The sequence below is a fragment of the Marmota flaviventris genome, chromosome 12, assembly GCF_047511675.1.
Source record: "Marmota flaviventris isolate mMarFla1 chromosome 12, mMarFla1.hap1, whole genome shotgun sequence".
Classification (NCBI taxonomy): domain Eukaryota; kingdom Metazoa; phylum Chordata; class Mammalia; order Rodentia; family Sciuridae; genus Marmota; species Marmota flaviventris.
Window position 1 is genome coordinate 11,496,142 of NC_092509.1, and position 15,096 is coordinate 11,511,237.

At 47.6% G+C, this 15,096-nt stretch overlaps 1 protein-coding gene across 4 annotated transcripts in view; it reads right to left on the reverse strand.

Annotated features, from left to right (window-relative positions):
• Positions 1-15,096, reverse strand: part of Sipa1l2 (signal induced proliferation associated 1 like 2) — a 134,393-nt gene that overhangs the window by 60,898 nt on the left and 58,399 nt on the right. For all 4 annotated transcript variants that reach the window (XM_071619827.1, XM_027948033.2, XM_071619825.1 and 1 more), the window contains exons 3-4: positions 1,609-1,742; positions 516-704 (exon numbers count right to left, since the gene is read on the reverse strand). In XM_071619827.1, coding sequence (XP_071475928.1) covers positions 516-704; positions 1,609-1,742 — 323 coding nt within the window. The remainder of the gene's footprint in view (positions 1-515; positions 705-1,608; positions 1,743-15,096) is intronic.

The window sequence follows — 15,096 nt, forward strand, 5'->3', positions numbered from 1 at the left end:
TGAGCAGCGGTTACCCGTGTAGCACCCATGAACTCTACCCAAGGAGGGCTCAGCAAAAGGTCACCTCCTCTAGATTTGCACAGGTGCTCACCGCACTTCCATGTCTCCAAGCTCTCTTCCTTCCTCTGCCTGGGGAAGCTCTGGTGGTCTTGGCCTCACTGCCCCTATGGGCGAGGGACAAAGTCCCAGTCAGCCTTGGTCTTCCTCATGCAGTGTGGGACACCCATCTGTCAGCACTGTCCCAGAGCAAACAAGGATAAGCATAAGGGTCACCAGGCTTGCACATTGTCTACTCTCAGGCGAGGGATGCACTCCTGCTTGCTGGCACACACCAACACTGTAGCCGAGATGGCCGCCGCACAGCAGCAGGTTTCTGAACTAGAGGAAGGTGTGCTGGGGAAACTGCAGAGCAGAGCTCCAAGTGTTAACAGGAAGTAGTTTTCAAAGCCGATAACGAGGACACTCAAGGTCTCAGAAACACGACACAGGCTCAAACACCCCTGCGCCATACTCACCCCTTGTTCGTCCAGTTTGAGCAGCTGCTCTGGGACCTTGGGGGAGCTGGAGGCCTGCCGCAGGCACTGTGTGTTCAGCTCTGGGACCACGTACTCCAGCACCTCCTTGAGTGGCAGTCCCCGTGCGGTGCCATGCCGGGCAGTGGAGGGCACAGCGTCTTCCAAGATGGCACCCCTCAGGGTCGTGAGCTGTAGGAACAGCCACCAGAGTGCAGTTAGTGCTTACTCCTAGTTATCTATTTAGGACAACACTCCACCATGTCATTGAGAGTGACTTCATCTCATGTGTATATATCTAGCATGGAGCCTTGGTCACCAGAACAGCTGCATACCCCAGGCGAGAGACAGGGCCACACGTGCCCACATAAGCTGCAGGACTGGACAGAGCTCTCTCCTCCCAGATATGTCAGTGGTCCATCAAAACATACATTCCGGACAGTTAACAAGCAGACAGCCCTCTGGATCCAACAGGCTAGGGACCAAAACCATAGTGCAGATGAGCTCTGACTCTGTACCACCAGTGAAGCTGCCCACTGAGCCACCATCCTGCACCAGGGGGCCATGGCAGTCTTGGTAGTGCACATTCACCACACAGTGGCCTCCGGTGTCACATTCACATGGTCATACAATATATGTTTAGAAATGACCAATATGAATTTTCATTAAGAAGAGTCAGGCCGGAAATTAACCTGGGTCTGCAGTGCACTGAGTGTGGGTACACAGCATCCCCAGACTGGTTCGAGCACCAGAGAACACTCACCCATCTCAGGCCACCCAGTTTTATGTTGGATTTTAAACTAATTTTCGGTTCTGATGTGCATTATAGCCTTTGTCCTCTGTGTCTTAGCCCCCAGGCCTCGGTCTTTATCCTGTTACCTGTTCTACCTTGTAAGGTGGCAGCAAGATCATTACCACTGAATATATGGGACAGGTTTCCAAACTTTTCACTTAGAATAACACCCTGCAACCCTTCTTCAATTACCTTAAATGTGTGGTCATACACTAAATCAACGCCCTCCAGGCCCCGTTTGGCTAGAGCAGTGGTGCCCCAGAGACTCAGCCCGGACAGCTGCAGGGCAGGGCATTCTGTTACCTCGCTTGTCCTGAAAGCCACCCTGTAGTTGAACTGGGACCCTTCCTTCTCTTTGGGGTCTTCCACCTTCTCCCTCCGGATGCTGACAGCCACAGGGCCGAGGTTTTCGTCTATTCCAAAGTAGTTCTGGTGCTCTACAATGCAAGAGAGAGGCGCATCAGAAGAGAGGACACAGGCAGTGAGGGCCCTCAGTGGCCCCTCCCATCCATGTGACAGAGGACTCCATCTCACATTACTTCTTTTTTATCTTCCTCATCTTATTATGCTTTTGCCAGATCAGAGCAGAAGACTACTCGGCCCAAAGCTGAGGAGGGCAAGGCTGCCAGAGTGCATGCCCCTCCTGGCCGCTGCCCAAAGCTGGTCCCTGCTCCTCGCAGAAGCCAGACTGCACAGCACAGCCCAGCCCATTCCACCTGGGAGGAACCTTCTTGGACTGAATGAGGGCTCCCGGGGCCACCTAACAAACCATCCAGACTGGCCAGAGTGACCCTGGTCATCAGTGGAGGGGCGAGGTCACCTTTCATTACACTGCTACTAAAACCCATCATGTCCAGGTCAAAATCTAGCAACAGGAAATACATAAGAGGTCATGAGGTTGCTATGGTCACACCACATCTACGAATCCAATCTCTTACTACACTCGCTTGTCAGTCATTTCTTTCCTATAAACTGCTGGTCCTTGAAGGGACCTAGAATCATACAATCCATGGCAGAAAGGACCCTGGTGCTGTCCTGCCCATCTGGCACAGGACCTTCAGGCACCAGCTTCCTGGAGGATGACCGTGGCAATGACCACGTGCCAGACATTGGTCAGCAGGGTAGCAAAGAACATTCTGGGAAGCAATTCTGACTCCTGAAATGGACCAGAGATGTCCGTGATGGGAGCTCACCGCTCTGTGGACAGTTCTCCTGAACTCCTGGACAAGGGCTCCCGTCAGTGAGATCTGCTGAAGGCGTCACTGTGCTTCATGCACCTGCCACACTTTACGAGGACTTCCACGGAAACAGCCAATTCTCAACACCACATAGAGGTACAGCGCAACTGCACCAACAGGGAGCAGTTACCCACGTTTATTAATGCTGCTCAAACACATGCCTATTTTTAGTAGCTGCTCCACTCGTTCACGTGGAGCAGGTGGCAGACGCAGACCCTCAGGTGCTTTTTGTTCACGTCTTAATGAACTGTGGAGGGCTGGTTCTCCAGGGCGCATGCTCACACAACTGACTTTTCTGCCCTCTTTGCGAACACCACAGTTAACCCTTCTGAATGTCACCTTACTGGCTTTGGCTAATCTTGCCTAACTTACGTTTTTAGCTACAAAAAAACCTAACAGTGAACACCAGGCACTTAGAGGAAACCCACGGTTCCCTGAAGGCTTCAGCTATGCTAACAGTGCCTGCCACAAGAATTCTGGGGAGAGCGTGCTAGAAAGCAGGAGCAGGACGACTCCCAGTCTCACACAGAGCAACGGCCACCAGGGCACAATGTGAACAGTCCTGGGAGGCAAGTTCCACCTGGGCTGCCTAGAAACCAGCCCCGGGACTGCCAACACTGTCTCCCTGCAGAGCTGGTCAGCTGGAGCAGCGGACACCATGTGAGGGGCTGGAAGATTAGATCTTTTTAAGGGGGATATTTCCCTCAGGTGTAGTATCCTCTTAAGGGCCTATTCTAACAAAATCCAGTGAAAGCAACATTCATTAAAAAAAAAAAAAAAAAAGGCCTGGTAGGAAGCAAGCTGAGCCAGGAGTAGTCATCTGCAACTTCAGTAGAAACAGTTACAGGAACAGACCACCAACATGTGCCATCTCCTGAATCGAGGTGAGTGGGGGAACCCACACCATCACGCTGTCCGTGAGAGTGCATACTGAGGGGCCTGCTCAGCTGCAGTCAACTACCCTGATGACTTCTGTGTCCCTTCGGTGACGTGTTGAGAAGAATATTCCAAAAGCAAATGACACACAGCCAGGCACCAGGGTGCCACTGCCCTCAGGACACCACCGAGGGAGGTGCTTGCAGAATGTGCCCATCAGCGCCAGGCTCCAGGTTTGGTAACGCCCAAAACACAAACCTAGATTTTCAAAATATTTTAGGGAGAAAGAGTGAATACATAAAACCCCTTTTCATGGCAAAATTGAGAGCCCAGATCACCTGGGCAGGTCACTGCTCCTGATGCCCAACAAGTAAGAGTGGTATGCTCAGTGGAAGCCAGGGGGATGGCCGACAGACCAGCGCTGCCTTCAGGGTGAGAAGCACACCTCCCTTTTACAACTGGGGTCAGGAGGTCCAGGGGAAAGGGCCTTCTACTCAGAGATAAGGCTCCCCACTGGGGATCCCCACTGCCTGTCAGCGAGGATAGCGCCTATTCTCCATGTCCCCACTCACCCTCCTTTCCCCAGCCTCCAACCACATCTCAACCCCAAAACGCCTGCTCCACACCAGCACTCTGCCTGAGGTCTCCGTGGCACCCCATGCCAGTCTAAGTCCCACCTTCTAGGCCAGGCCTCCCCAGGCCTGTCACTGCGCACTCTGGACTCTCTTGCCAGGGCACCCATCTCCTTCAGAGCATCTCCCTGATCAGTTAGAGTCCCTCCTTGGGCCTCTCCTAACTTGAGCACTCCATTCACAGCCTCATCGGCCCTTTCTGATTCTAATTTACACCTCTCTGAATGAACGTCTATCATCCCACCTAAGGATTTTTTAATTTCTACATGTTGAATAACCTAAACCAGGACAATGATGCATGCCCTCCCTTTATTTAGGATTTCAGTTGCTCCTGACAGTGTCTTACAGCTTTCTCTTCATATCTCTGTTTAGATGCAGAGCAGAGTTTAACTCACTGTGTCTCACTGTCTCATTTTAATGAGTTAAACTCTGCATCACTGAGCAGGCAGAGCCCAGTGGCTGGCACAGGTGAGTGCTTCCTAGAGCCAATGTCCTGGGGAAGGGTCATCCATTTAGTTTGGGGGTATTTAGCCCAAATAAGAGAGCGTGGTAGGCTTACTGTGTGCTGAGCTCCACTGTGGCTTCACTGTGGGAGGAGCCAGAGCCCTGTCCTTGGGCCTGCTGCTAGGTGTCCTCCTGAGGGAAACTCCAGTGCACCTGGCTACCAGTTTCTGCCTCTGGGCTCAGCTTCCTACCACCCACCTACTCTTGGCTTAGTTCCATGGCCTTCTTTAACCTCAGCACCACCTCCTAAAATGCACATATAACACACAATAGGATTATCCCTGCTGCCCTGCTAGCTGAAAGCAGAGGTGCTCCTGACAGAAAATCCAAACCAGAACAAAAAGCTGTGCACAGACATGCCCTGTGCGCTGTGATTCTGCCACCAGCAGTCCTTCAGAGGTCCGGAGCCAACACAAAGGAGACTCACCGTCAATCCCAAATGCTGCCTGTCCAGCAGCTACCTCTGCCTGCTCCTGCCACAGGTCCTGGGTGTGCGTTAGTGGTTCTGAAGTTACTATTAAACCAAACAAGTAATCATTTCACTAAGACTATCAGAAATGATATGTAAAAAATAATTGGGAAGCCCCAAATTTGTGTATTACTTCTAATTATTTTTCTCCCTATATGTAATCTGATTCCTTTCTCTTGTGATTTTTAAAATTATATCCTTATTCTGTATGTTAAGCATTTTCTTATAACGTGCCTTGGTGTATGGATCTACTGTGATTTGGTGTCCTGGTTTGGTGTCCTATAGGCCTCATTTTCCAATTTATTCTTAATGTTTGGAAATTTTTCTGATATTATTTCATTGAATACATTGTTCATTCTTTTGGTTTGGAACGCTATGCCTTCCTCTATCCCAATAACTCTTAAATTTGGTCTTTTCATGCTATCCCACATTTCAAAATGAAAATAAAATGGATGCCAACCAAAAATCTTATATCCAGCAAAATTAAGCTTTAGATTTGATGACAAAATAAAAACCTTCCATGATGAACAAAAAAGAATTTACAACTAGAAAGCCTGCACTACAGACATCCTCAACAAAATAGCCCATGAGGAGGAAATGAAAAACAATGATGAAAATCAGCAGAAGGAGGGATTACACTAAAGGAAAAATCGATCAAAGGAGAAACCAAATCAAGTTAGATACCAAAAATAAACAAAAATGGCTGAAAATAAAAATTATGTCTCAATAATAACCCTGAATGTTAATGGCCTAAACTCACCAATCAAGACACAGACTGGCAGACTGGATTTTAAAAAAAGACCCAACAATATGCTGCCTCCAAGAGACTCATCTCATAGGAAAAGAAATACACAGACTGAAGGTGAAAGGTTAGGAAAAAACATACCATTCACATGGACCACGATCCTCATATCAGATAAAGTAGACTTCAAGCCTAAGTTAATCAAAATGGATAAAGAGGACATTTCACATTGCTTAAGGGAACCATATACCAACAAGACTTAACAATTATAATAATACAACCAATAACTTAAATTTAACTGATATAGAATATTTTATCCATCAACCAGAGAATACAGTTTTGTTCTCAGCAGCACATAGATCCTTCTCTAAAAATCATATACTATGCCACAAAGCAACTCTTAGCAAATACAAAAAAGTAGAGATAACTATCCAGCATTCTATCAGCTCATAATAAAATGAAATTAGAAATCAATGAAAAAATACATAATAAAAGCTACTCCAACACCTGGAGACTAAATAATATGCTACTGAATTAACAATGAGTTATAAAAGACATCAAAGAAGAGATTAAATTCTTAAAGATAAATGAGAACACTGATACACATATCAAAATCTCTGGGACACAATGAAGGAAGTACTAAGAGGAAAGTTCACTGCATGGAGTTCATTCCTTAAAAGAAGAAAAAGTCCACATATAAATGACCTAACACTACATCTCAAAGCCCTAGAAAAAGAACACATCAACACCAAAAGCAGTAGAAGACAGGAAATAATTAAAATCAGAGCTGAAATCAATAAAATTGAACCAAAAGAAACAATTGAAAAAATTGACAAAACAAAAAGTTCTTTGAAAAAAATAAATAAAATTGATAAACCCTTAGCCATGCAACAAAGAGGAGAGAGAAAACTCAAATTACTAACATCCATGCTGAAAAAGGAAATATTACAACAGACACCACAGAAATATAGAAGATAATTAGAAATTATTTTGAAAACTTGTACTCCAAAAAAATAGAAAATATCAAAGGCATCAACAAATTTCTAGAGTCATATGATTTACCCAAACTGAACCACAATTCAAACAGATCAATTTCAAGGAATGAAATAGAAGGTGCCATCAGAAGCCTACCAACCAAGAAAAGTCCAGGACCTGATGGATACACAGCCGAGTTCTACAAGTTCTTCAAAGAAGAACTAATACCAATACTCCTCAAATTATTTCATGAAATAGAAAAAGAGGAAATACTTCCAAACACATTCTATGAGGCCATTATCACCTTGATTCCAAAACCAGGCAAAGGCTCATCAAAGAAAGAAAACTTCAGACCAATATCTCTAATGAACATAGATTCAAAAATTCTCAATAAAATTCTGGCAAATGGGAATACAAAACATATCAAAAAGATCGTACACCACAATCAAGTGGGATTCATCCCAGGGATGCAAGGTTGGTTCAACATATGGAAATCAATAAATGTAATTCATCACATCAACAGACTTAAAGATAAGAATCATATGATCATCTCAATAGATGCAGAAAAAGCATGACAAAATACAACACCCCTTCATGTTCAAAACACTAGAAAAACTAGGGATGACAGGAATATATCTCAACATTGTGAAAGCTATCTGCGCTAAGCCCCAGGCCAACACCATTCTAAATGGAGAAAAATCAAAAGCATTCCCTCTAAAAGTGGAACAAGACAGGGATGCCCTCTTTCACCACTTCTATTTAACAAAGTCCTTGAAACTCTATACAGAGCAATTAGACATATGAAAGAAATTAAAAGGATATGGATAGGAAAAGAAGAACTCAAAACTATCACTATTTGCAGATGATATGGTTCTATACCTAGAAAATTTTAAAAATTCCATCATAAAACTTCTAGAACTAATAGATGAATTCAGTAAAGTAGCTGGATATAAAATCAACACCTATAAGTCAAAGGCATTTCTGTATATCAGTGACAAATGCTCTCAAAGAGAAACTAGGAAAACTACCCCCATTTACAATAGCCTCAAAAAGTAAAGAAAAATACTTGGAAATCAGTGAAAGACCTCTACAATCAAAACAACAAAATACTAAAGAAAGAAATTAAAGAAGATCTTAGAAGATGGAAAGATCTCCCTTGTTCTTGGATAGGCAGAATTAATATTGTCAAAATGATCATACTACCAAAAGCACTATACAGATTTAAGCAATTCTAACCAAAATCCCAGTGATATTCCTCATAGAAATAGAAAAAGCAGTCATGAAATTCATTTGGAAAAATAAGAGACCCAAAGTAGCTAAAGCAATCCTTAGTAAGAAGAGTGAAGCAGGAGGCATCACTATACCAGACCTTAAACTGTACTACAGAGAAATAGTAACAAAAATGGCATGGTATTGACACCAAAATAGACATGTAAACCAATGGTACAGAATAGAGGACACAGACACTAACCCACATAAATAGAGTTATCTCATATTAAACAAAGGCACCAAAAACATATAGGAGAAAAGATAGCCTCTTCAACAAATGGGGCTGGGAAAACTGGAAATCCATAGGCAGCAGAATGAAATTAAGCCCCTATCTCACACCAAGCATAAAATTCAAATCAAAGTGGATCAAGGACCAGGAGTTAAACCAGAGACCCTGTGCCTAACAGGAGAAAAAGTAGGCCCAAATCTTCCTCATGTCAGATTAGGTCCCAACTTTCTTAGTAAGACTCCTATAGTGCAAGAAATAAAATCAAGAATCAATAAATGGGATGGATTCTAACTAAAAAGCTTCTTCTCAGCAAAAGAAACCATCAGTGAGGTGAACAGAGAGCCTCCAGAATGGGAGCAAATTTTTGCCACACTAACATCAGACAGAGCACTAATCTCTAGAATATATAAAGAACTCAAAAATCTTAATACCAAAAAAAAAACAACTCAATAAATGGGCCAAGGAATGGAACAGACACTTCTCAGAAGAGGATATACAATATATCAACAAATATATGAAAAAATGTTCAACATCTCTGGCAATTAGAGAAACGCAAATCAAAACTACTCTAAGATTTCATCTCACTCCACTCAGAATGGAAGCAATTAAGAATACAAATAATAAGAACAGTTGATGAGGATGTAGGGAGAAAGGAACACTCATACATTGCTGGTGGGACTGCAAATTAGTGTAGCCAATACGGAAAGCAGTACAGAGATTCCTTGGAAAACTTGGAATGGAACCAACATTTAACCCAGCTATCCAACTCTTCAGTTTATACCCAAAGGACTTAAAAACAGCATACTACAGGCACAGAGCCACATCAATGTTTATAGCAGCACAATTCATAATAGTTAAATTGTGGAACCAACCTAGATGCCCTTCATCAAATGAATGGATAAAGAAAATGTGATGTATACACACACACACACACACACACACACACACACACACACACACAAAGGAATTAAAAAGAGAATAGAATCATGGCATTTGCAGGTAAATGGATGGAGTTGGAGAATATAATGCTAAGTGAAGTTAGCCAATCCCCAAAAAACCAAAGGCCAAATGTTTTCTCTGATATGTGGACACTGATACATAATGAGGGTGGGTGGGGAGCATGGGAGGATTAGATGAACTCTAGATAGGGCAGAGGTGAGGAAGAAAAAGGGAGCGGGCAGTGGTGTAGGAAAGGCGGTGGAATGAGATGGACATCGTTACCGTAAGTGCATGTAGGAGACATGAATGGCATGACTCTATTTTGTGTACAACCAGGGACATGAAAAATTGTGCTCTATATGTGTACTATGAATTGAAATGCATTCTGCTGTCATGTATAACAAATTAGAATAAATAAGTAAATAAAAGAAAATCTGAGGCATTACAGAAAAATAATAAAATGGTTAAAATATTAAGCATTTTTTACATAAGGCAACTCACTTCCTTCCAACCAACGAGGTGGCACAGCTAAGTCCCCGTGTTACGAACAGAACAGGGCTAAGAGGTGAAGCAGCTTGGTCAAGGTCCCCATGTGGGGTGACTGCTGCCCACAGTCAGCCTGGTTCTAGCTGCTCTCATGAAGCAGCCGAGGGGAGAGGCTCTGCAGGGCTCGGCTGCATTCATGAATGCATTTAAGGGGGCACTGCTAGGATGAGCTACCTGGAAGCTGGGGACAGTATCCTGCAAGAGGCCACTTTAAGGAAATCAAGAACAGTGGAGGCTGGAGAGGGAGGTGGCCTTCACCGGGTTTCCTCAGGGGCCCATGGCTGTGTAGCCTCTGTTCAGGAGGAAGAAGGAAAACTGGGAGGACGTGGGAAAGGGAATAATAATAATAATAATCCCAGCCACAAAACAGAAGCTGGCGCCACAGAGGCAAGAGGGCCACTCCCAAATTCCAGGGGAGCCTTCTGTTCTCAGTGGCTCCTGGAGCAGATTGGTGGGTGCTATCCTGCAGTGAGGGGCTAACACCGCGAAGGCTAGCGCTGAAGAAGAGGGGTCAAGAGAAGCCATGTGAGGGCGCAGGGCTGGGAACAGCAGAGCTGAAGGGTGCCCAGAAAGGTGGGCCCTGGAAGCCCACCCATGGCTTCCTGCACCCCAGGGACTGGGGCCAAGTAAGTGTCTGCGCACACAGGGTGAGTTTACTAGGCTTATGGTGCTGAGACCTGCACTCAGAAGGACCCTAGCCAGTGCTCCAGCACCAGTTCCCCCTGCTCCGGGACTGGCTGAGGACTTTCAGGCCAGGTCAACAGGCCTGGTGGTGCTTGGCCCTTCATGGGGTCCTACATGCCACAGTGGATGGCACAGCCAGGCCCCAACTGCACCCTGCAGGAGAAGGTGCAGCGTTCTTATGTCACCTACACGGCCCACAGGGCTGAGTCCCACATGCAGCTGGGCAATCACCTGGCTAGGAGCCCCCAGGACTCAATGGGACCTCTGTTTGTGACGGCAATACTGGCCGGGAGACAGGCTGAATGCAGATGCGATTATGTCCTCTGAGGGAAGATTTTATTTCTCAGAATAGTCCCATTGTTAGATGGCACTCCGTTCAACCGTGTGAATTTAATAGTGTCCAACTGCCTATTAATTTTTGTCAGTGACTGTATAAAACAGAAAGAAAAAGCCACCAGGCATGAAACTCAAAGCATGCGCCAGTCAGCAGTGAGGCCCATCTGTACGTAAAGGTGTGTTCCGTCCTGTAGCTGCCATCTCAGGGACATAGGAGGGACTGTGCTTGGAAAGGGTAGCAGTACCATCGGACCTGTTCCCGGGCCACCCCACGTACTGCTCTGCTTCTCCCCATCTCTAAACCATTCAAACAAATGGCCACCCTTTGTAGCCTGCACCAGTGGGTGGGCAGTGGTCTCTTCCCAGGGAGAATCGTTACCTGTTAGAGAAACCCTGGGGCAAGCTGTGTGGCAGGCAGGCGCCAGCCCGAGTTCAAGGACTGTCCCAAAAGCTTCTGGGATGTGAATCCTGGTGCACACAACACCCTGAGTGGTGCCTGAGTACCAAGGACCCCCCCCCCCCCCACACACACACACACAGGCCTCTGATTCCCAGGAGTAGACCTCCAACTAAAAGTTATAGCGAACAATTGTGTCTATTGGCAAAAGATAATCCCAGCCACAAAACAGAAGCTGGCGCCACAGAGGCAAAAGGGCCACTCCCAAGTTCCAGGGGAGCCTTCTGTTCTCAGTGGCTCCTGGAGCAGATTGGTGGGCACTGTCCTGTAGTGAGGAGCTAACACGGCGAAGGCTAGCACTGAAGAAGAGGGGTCAAGAGAAGCCATGTGAAGGCGCAGGGCTGGGAACAGCAGAGCTGAAGCGTGCCCAGAAAGGAAGCCTGGCAAGACCCAGCACCCTCACAGACCCCCAAAGGGATCTGCTCACAGTGGGGTGGGGCCTCCAGAGCACCAGGGCTCACACCCTGGGGCAGAAAGGGACCCGAGAGGGCCAGGTGCATCCTGTGGGAATGACAGGGCTGCAGCTCCCGAGAGGCCTCACTGCACTGGGCAGCAGCTAGAAATGTTTTTCTGGAAGCTTCCTGCAAAAAGAATCCTGAGCTGCCCTGGGCCCAGAAGACCAGTGAAGCCACTAAGGCACAAGTAGATGAAGAAGGTCCTCTGGAGAACACTGTTTTGTAGCCAACACAGAAAGACAATCTCAGCTTGAAAGCTGGGCACACAGGAGCCCTGCCAAGCTCCCGTAAGGGACCCTGTAAGGGCTGCAGACCAGGCCTGCTTCTTCTTGTGGACTTGTTAGGGGAAATCCTCAGAATGAATCTGGCAGAGAGGCTAACTTAGGGTCATTCAGGGAGCTGGGAACGTGCTCACACAGGACACCCTAAACCACGTCCCCAGTTGTGCCACCTCCTCATGCAGGTCTTGTGGAGGTTCAGAAGGAATGGTGGCAGAGCGCGCTCAGTAAAGCTGGCATGAAAAGTAAACACTGCCCTCACCTCCAGCACCCCACAGTGAGCCTGCGATGCAGCGCAGGAAGGAGCTGTGACTGCCATCCTGCGGCCTCCCCCGTCTGAAGCCACAGTGGAGGGGAGCATGTGGGAACCCTAAGGCGGTTCAACAAAGCCATCACCAAAGGCCCAACTGCAGGGAGTAAGGTGGGGAAAAGCCAGGGCAGCGGGTACGATGGGCTTTCCCCTGGAGCTTGTCCCATGTGGCAGCGCTAGAGCTCCAAGACTCAGGAGGCAGTATGAGGGCCTCAACACCTCACACCTCAACACGCACGACGTCCAGCTGTCCTGCCCAACAGGCCCAGCACATTGCCCTGCCGCCCAATTCTGGGCACATGGATGCTCAAGGTCTGATCTACTTGCCACCCTCTGTTCCACCAAGGCACAGCTCAGAGCAGAGTGGACCACATCTTCACCAGGGGCTCCCTCAAGAACAGTAGGGCAGCAAATGGCCACTGCCAGCAGAGGAAGGGACGGGACCTATCGCAGCTCTGCTCCCCAAGCCCTTTCACTGAAGGGTACAGGGGGACCTGCCTGGACAAGCCACACCACATACAGCTCACAATGGCAAGCCACGGCCTCCACAAATCCCTAGGGATCCCCGAGGATGCCCTGCCATAAATAGCAGCCCTTACACACCAGAGGCCTCTAATGAGCGGCTGCCTTACTTAAGTTCACACCTTAAACATCTCCCAGAGACAGAGAGCCATATCATGCTTTTGAAATGAAGTTACACAGAGAACACAAGACAAATAAAACGTGTTCAGAAAGACCTCTGGGAGCCAGTTTCTGAAGAGAGGCACTCAATGTTGGGAAGGGACGAAGCACAGCAGGAGGCATCTGCCACACAGCAGCAGGGCCAGTCTATGCCAGGCGTCCCATGACTCCAGAGCCTGCAGACAGAAGGGCCCCACCAGCTGTTTGACAGGCTGGGAATGGGGCGAGGCTACCATGGGCTGCTGCTCTGGAGGCTGGAGGCAGCCTTGGCCTAAGCACCTGACCAACTGGGGACTGGGAACCACATAGGGACCAGAAGAAGCAGGAAACCTTCAATCATACCAGGCACACAGCTGCACTGGAGCATGGTGTGTGGGCCCCTCCTGGCCCAGTGCAGAGCCACAGAACCCTGCAGACAAGCAGAGACTGCTGCCCACTCCCCGCTCATGCAGGCCTCACAGAGGAGGCCTGGGTTGGGGCCTCAGCCAAGCCCTGGCCCAGAGAGGATCACCTCGGCCCTGGACGTCTGCGTCCACTTGTCCTGAGTCACAGGCATCGCCACAGATTCTTCTTTGAAGCTTATTAATTTTTTTATTTCACATTCAAATCTAACAAGTCTGATGTCATTTCCAATGCCCTCAAAAATTCTAAGCAAATCAGAAAAAGCAAAAGAAATGTCACTTACAGAGGAAAGGTCATCAGGAAGTCATAGATCACCCTCAACTAAAACGTACAAATAAAATGCACCAACTAATAAATGTGGAAAAAGTATGTTGGCTTTAAAAAAATTTAAAAAGGATGACAGATCAGAATTTAAAAGAATAACGACAAAGAGCAATCACAGGAGCAGGGAGAGCACATAGCAACCAGAGACCCCTGGAGCATTCCTGAGAACACTATGAACCCAAGGGAGGCGACCCAATAAACATCAGCTCCTCCTTCCAAATGCACTTTGGGACATGAGAGACAGTCACTGGCACCAAGCATGTGCAGAATATGGACATCAGCTACCTGGGGATCTTGAGCATTAGAAGCCTAGGAGGCTCAACCTCAAGGTCAGCACTGGAAGCCCGCAGTTCATCAACAAAAGCAGTCTTCACAAGAAGCCCACTGCTCCAGGGCCTCCCTTTCAGAAGCAACCAACTTCCCCCCAGAGACCAGCCCTGAGTCACACCTGGACTGCCCCGTGTCACGGCTCATTACTGCACAGGCCGAGGACAGGCCAAAGGTTCCTGGGCTCCGCCACTGGAACACAGCACAACAGTGAGCACCATCGCAGAAGGGCCACAGTGGGACCAAGACTGTGGCAGCACCGCTCAGCCACCACTTCTGGGCACAGTGACCACTATGTCACAGGGCGAATGTCAGCTTGCTCAGCTTTGCTGCTCACCCAGATCTGTGACCGTTTCTGACCTACATGACTTAGCGATAGTGTGGTGATGGGTGATAGGCAATATCGGTACGCAGAAGGGGGAAACAATGTTATAACTGCAACTTATCTGGCAAATGACTTCTCCTACTCCAGTCATCCCTGGGGAAAGGGTCCATGTGACTGCAGGGCTGTAAGGGGCCCGAGGCCCTGCTGAGGTCTGAGTGACACCAACCCCTAGCAAGGGAAGCCCCCAGAGTCCAAAACTGCAAGTGCTCAGAACAGAGCAGTGCATTCGCTAGGCACGAAGGCTCTGCCAGGCAGCACCTGTGGGCAGAGGGGTGGCAGGTGGAGACCACAGACAAGTAGAACCCCAAGAAAGAAGGAAGGGCCGAGGGACCCGCTGCACCAAGCAGGAGGACATGGGAGACACTGCATGCTGCTGCCAGGTGCTTGGCCACCCGTGGAACCCAATAACCAAGGACTCTACATGCCCTCTGAAGGAGGTACCCTTCCAGCCTAAAGATGCAAACCAAAGCAAAATAATTCATCTTACCAGGGATTGGTGAGTTTTAAAAACAATACCACAAGGGAATTGTTTCTTAATATATGAAACCAATCACAAAACTACAAAGAAACTCCACCTGTCTATCATGCTAACCCACATGTCCTTTCAACAGGGTCTGGCATGTCCAGTACACGAAGCAACATGGTGGAAGCAAAATACAGGGAAAACCGGAGCAGGAAAAGCCACAGAACTGTCCACGCACAGAGCCTGTCAGAAAAGGCTTATTAAAAGGGT